The following is a 4,913-nucleotide window of genomic DNA, read 5'->3' on the forward strand; positions in this document are numbered from 1 at the left end:
TCTCTCTGTGTGTTTGTCTATGTAATTTCATAGACATAACGAAGATCACTTGAATGAAGACTTCTGCGAGATCTGTCCTTTTCCTATTGATCTTTCGACCGTGGAGTCGCCTCACACAAAGACTTTTCTTCTTCTCCAAAGTCAGATGTTTCAGTTGCCGGTCCCAATTTCCGACTACACGACGGACTTAAAGTCCGCTCTAGATAACTCGATGCGAATTCTACAGGTATGNNAGAAACTCACGAAAAAGAAGGAAATAGAAGAAGAAGAATATTAGTGGGACGGATAGGAGGAGGACTAGCAGCAGAACTGTCAAGAAGACGGCCTTAAGACTCTTCTCTGACTAGAGATAGATGTGGATAGATAAATAGATTAAAGATAGATAGATTAAAGATAGATAGATAGATAGATCGATCTACATGAGCGAGCATCTCTTCGGAGTCTTTGTTGCTTAAGAACTTTTTGCCTGTCCCTTTTTTTTCTTTTGGTCTTAGGCTATGCTAGATATCTGCGGGGAAGAAGCTGAGTTGAGATCTGCTCTTGACGTGATCCTTCTCCTTCAGTGTCTACTTCAAGGGACACACCCCGCCCGTTCTTCTCTAAGAGTGTTGCCGCATCTTAATCATAAGTCTTCATCTGACAAGGTTCTGAAGCGTCTCGAAGCTCTTGGAATATCTTCTCTCCCCCAGGTAAACATACAGAGGAGGTGGCGTATCGAATTTCTTCTCTCATGTTGGAGTATCTACGGTCGAGAAGGCAATAGAAACACACGAAGACAGGGAGATGTGCCGAGTTGAGAGATGTGTATCTTCTCTATATAGACTCAATAGAAAACAGAAGAGAGAAGACAATCATGACAGTTGATTTGCGAGAGGATCATCTAGTCATGACTCTCTCTCTCTCTAGTACATATAGCATGATGGATAGGGACAAGTAGATAGAAGAAAGCTCCTCTCTCGTGGAGTGTATATACACTGATGGGCATGATCGACATCACATGTGTTGTCAAGATACTATCTTTTTATCTTCGAAGACCATTTAGGCAGATAAGAAGGCCCTCGAAGCACCCTCCTACATCTTTGCATGCGATCTCTTGGTAACAGCCACACATTCGATGTTGATCAGCCCCTTCAGTGTACGTACACCCCGTTTTGCGAGAGAGGAGCTTTCTTTTATCTACTTGTATCTGCCAACTGTGTGGTATATATCAGAGAGAGAGAGACACGACTTCATGGCCGTCTCATCTATACAGACTCAGGTACTTCATTCCGCTGTAAAAGTGATTAGATGCGTTTCTCTTTCTTGTTTCTTACTCTCTTCTTCTTTTCTGTGTAATAGGTAGTTCATTCACTCCTTCATTTCTTTCATTTTCTGGAAAAGAAGAAAAGTCTCGCCGTCATATCGAAGATGCATCGAGCGTTTGCTCTCTTAGGGAGTATGCGTGCATATATGTATGTGTATACATATGTGTGTATGTATATACACTCCTTTTCTTTTCATTCCTTGCGTTCCTTGTATCTTGTTTTTTCTTCCTTCTTTCTAGCTATTAGAGCACGAGTCGCCCGTTGCAGTTCTCTCTCAAGGAGGTCTGACAGATCGACAGACACGAGAAGCCTTCGAAGTCCTGCAGAAACTTCCCAAGCTGCGTATACACTGGAAAATCTACGCCAGAAAGCTCGAACAAGGACAAGGAGAAGAAGAAGATTATAAGAGTGTCAACGAAGAAGAAGAAGTCATCTATGAAAGAATCCACCCTCAGCGTATGTATATGCAGATATATATGTATGTATATATATATATATGTACATATATGTGTATGTATACAGATAGATAGGTGGATTTGCATATAGAGGGAGAGAGATAGACACATGGGGTGATGTGCAAGGAGGTCTTGTAGAGGCAGCGGGCCATTCAGCGATGTCTATGTATGATCTAGATGTTGTAGTTGACCTTCTCATTCTCCCTTTGTCTTGTGGGTGGAGTAGGAGTCTTCTGCTTCATACATATACATTGTTAGACATTCTCTCAGATCTCTGGTAGGATATTGTATACCTGCATGTAGAGAAAGGGAGATGCTCTACACAAGACAGCGAAGGCTTTCTACACAGAAAGGCTTGGATATACGTAAGCATGCATGTGTGGGGCCATGCTCTTTGAACACCTGTCGAGGTAGGATGAGGAACTGCATGACGACCAGCGATTATATAGCCCGTAGTAGGATTAGGTCTATGAGAAAGCACAGAGTTTCTAGGTCGAGTCCTTCGCACATCTGGGCCTTAGATAGATAGATAGATTGATTAAAGATAGATACATAGATAGATAGATGAAGAACTCCATAGAGAGGAGAATGACGTACTTGTAGGATATGATTCTTCTCTATATCGATGTTGTTTTCTGCTTTTTTCTTAGGAGTCATAACAGGTGACGGAGAGGAAGTGTACATACACCACGTTGAACCAGGAGCAGAACTTCAGCTGTCTGTACAGTTGAGCTATGCAAATCGACCGTCTACTATCGCTTATACCCCTCGCCATCATAAGCAGAAAACTGCTGGATGGTAAGCTTCAAAGCAAGTCTTTCTTCAACTGTAACTGGATTTCTTTGCTCCCAAGCTCTCTCCCTCTCTTTTCGTTTCTTGTAGGTAATGGTCGTTCATGCGGAGGTTTCTCCTCCTTTTTAAATAAGTATATCTACAGCCACAGATAGAGACAGAGAGAGAAGGATAGATACTCGAGAACACTTCGAGAATTATACCGAGGGTGTCTGGTGGTCTCACAGGGAGGAGTGAATGAGTGCGTTCCTTGGTAAGCTCAAAGATCTTACTTATCTCTTCTTATCTTTCTGCGAGAGAGGGAGAGGCGAGGTGTCGAGATAGAGAGTTCCTCTTTCGGTTCTCTCTACTTGAACTGTGATGGCGAGACGCTACTCTCTCCCGTAGGGTATATATATATATATACTTTTGTGTGAATGAAGATACTTGCAGGGTTGTTCAGGTGTACATACACCGGAGGTGGTTGTAGCGAGTTTCAAATTTAGCACGTCCCGGCTCTATAGTAGTCCCGTCACTTAGAAATAATATCAGGAAGAGTTGAATACCACTATCCCAGCGATAGAGGCAAGGATTCTACGGTGTATCTTCACTGCAGTCATGTTTCCGTCTGCGGCATCCTACCAAATCATGCAATGAGAGGAGAGAGGGAAGACAACTACTAGCTCACAAAGGTCAGTTTTCTTTCTTTCTTCTGTCGGTTAATTCTAAGGTCTCTTTTCACTCGTCAGCCCCGTGTATCGTTGGTCTTATGAACGGTGTTTTCCTAGGGGCGTTGAGAAAATAGACAGAGAGGTCAAATGAGAGAGGAGCAGTTGCATAAGGTTGTCATATTGTTCTTCTTTCTCACTTCTTTTCTCTCAGGTTTCTTCTTCTAGGAGATGCAGACGAAGAAGTGGATGAATTAATCGCCTTACGAAGAGCTCACATGCCGAAAAGGAATCGAGCTGACGTGACATTTGAGTAAGGTGTATAGACACCCCATTTTCCGCATGCTAAACAGACAGATTCGTATAGGTGAACTTCTTTCTATGCTGAAAGGTTACAGGGGGGGGTCGTCTTCACACACCTTGACATACTTTCAAAGAGCACCCGATCTCTCATATACACACAAGTAGATCGACTACATATCTGTATATAAAGATCTGTGTATGTGTACATACACAGAGAAAGAAGGATAATGCTTACCTTGAAGATATCAGCAGGAGATCTCCTGTATATACTTGGACACTCGGAAAACATAAGGATATCTAAGGATATGTGTATCTCTATAAACATACCTATACATGTCAATTTAAGGAGACATACTTTCGTCGGGTATCTCAGCAAGAGAGGGCGTTGTAGCTTAAGAGTATAAGTGAGGCGGGAGATAGATCTGCAGGTGAGTGTGTGTCTTCCATTCAACATGAAGGTACTTTTGCTTGTAGACAGTACTGAATGTCTTGTATACTCCTCTTAGGAACCTGTGCACGTAGTGCTAGAGATCTTACTGCTGTGGGACATCGTTCACATTGACAAGTCATAGGCATTGGTCGTCGTGCAATAGAAAGGCATAGAAGGGGGACTGGCTAGGGGTACATCTCGAGGTCCAAGCGTTTCTTGTATGTTGTCTCGAGTGCAGTTCCTATCAGAATACTTGAGGACATGGCAAGAACGACTTGTCCTCCATCTATCTATCTATATATACCACAGGTGTATGTACAGAGAGAGAGACACACACGCACAACCCGGTGTGAAGACTATTCGATTATTCAGTAGTTGCCCTCCATCGTACAGACGTGTGCAATATATCAATGTACGTTTGACGTATGTGCCTATCTTTATCTATCTATCTAGCTGCCGGTAGACTAGAATGACTGGGTGAACGGTCTACAACGTCTTTCCATGTTGCCTAAAGAAGGCAATTGAAAGCAGACGCGAAGATTTTGTCTTTCGGGGATTCAGGTGTCTATACATTGTGTATTGGAGTCTGAAGCAATACACACAGCAGAGGTGAAGCCGCTTTTGCATGCGCTTCTTGTGTCGCCCTGTTTTCTCGTGTATGTCTTCAGCTTTTCAGCTCCTGACGTCCCTGACACCACTTTTGTATTGACCTTGTACGTATGTAGTGATACATACTTTGGATTAGATCAGGAGGTTAAGATTTCTATCCATACAGGGGGAACATCCGAGGGACAGAGGGAGTTTTCATGCTGACTAGCATGGCAGTTGAATCGTAAGGAAGGAGGTGTTTGATCAGAAAATAGAGATTTCTATAGTGAGATAATGACAGAGAAAATATCATCTCCTATTTTAACGTGCTCTCCAGTGCGATAGATAGCAAGTGCTCTCTCGAGTGTGAGAAGCGAGAGAGTGTGAGAGAAAG

General features: G+C 42.9%; 1 protein-coding gene across 1 annotated transcript; it reads left to right on the forward strand.

Moving 5' to 3' along the window:
• The first annotated feature begins 14 nt into the window (after nucleotides 1–14).
• On the forward strand, nucleotides 15–4,913 carry CSUI_011164 (activating signal cointegrator 1 complex subunit). Its single transcript, XM_068071265.1, has 6 exons — nucleotides 15–226; nucleotides 495–689; nucleotides 1,544–1,760; nucleotides 2,410–2,557; nucleotides 3,413–3,511; nucleotides 4,600–4,913. Exons 1-6 carry the CDS (start codon nucleotides 146–148, stop codon nucleotides 4,742–4,744), a joined length of 885 nt encoding a protein of 294 aa, XP_067916759.1. The 5' UTR covers nucleotides 15–145; the 3' UTR covers nucleotides 4,745–4,913.

Source organism: Cystoisospora suis, assembly GCF_002600585.1.
Source record: "Cystoisospora suis strain Wien I chromosome Unknown contig_9964, whole genome shotgun sequence".
In the NCBI taxonomy this organism is placed as follows: Eukaryota; Apicomplexa; class Conoidasida; order Eucoccidiorida; family Sarcocystidae; genus Cystoisospora; species Cystoisospora suis.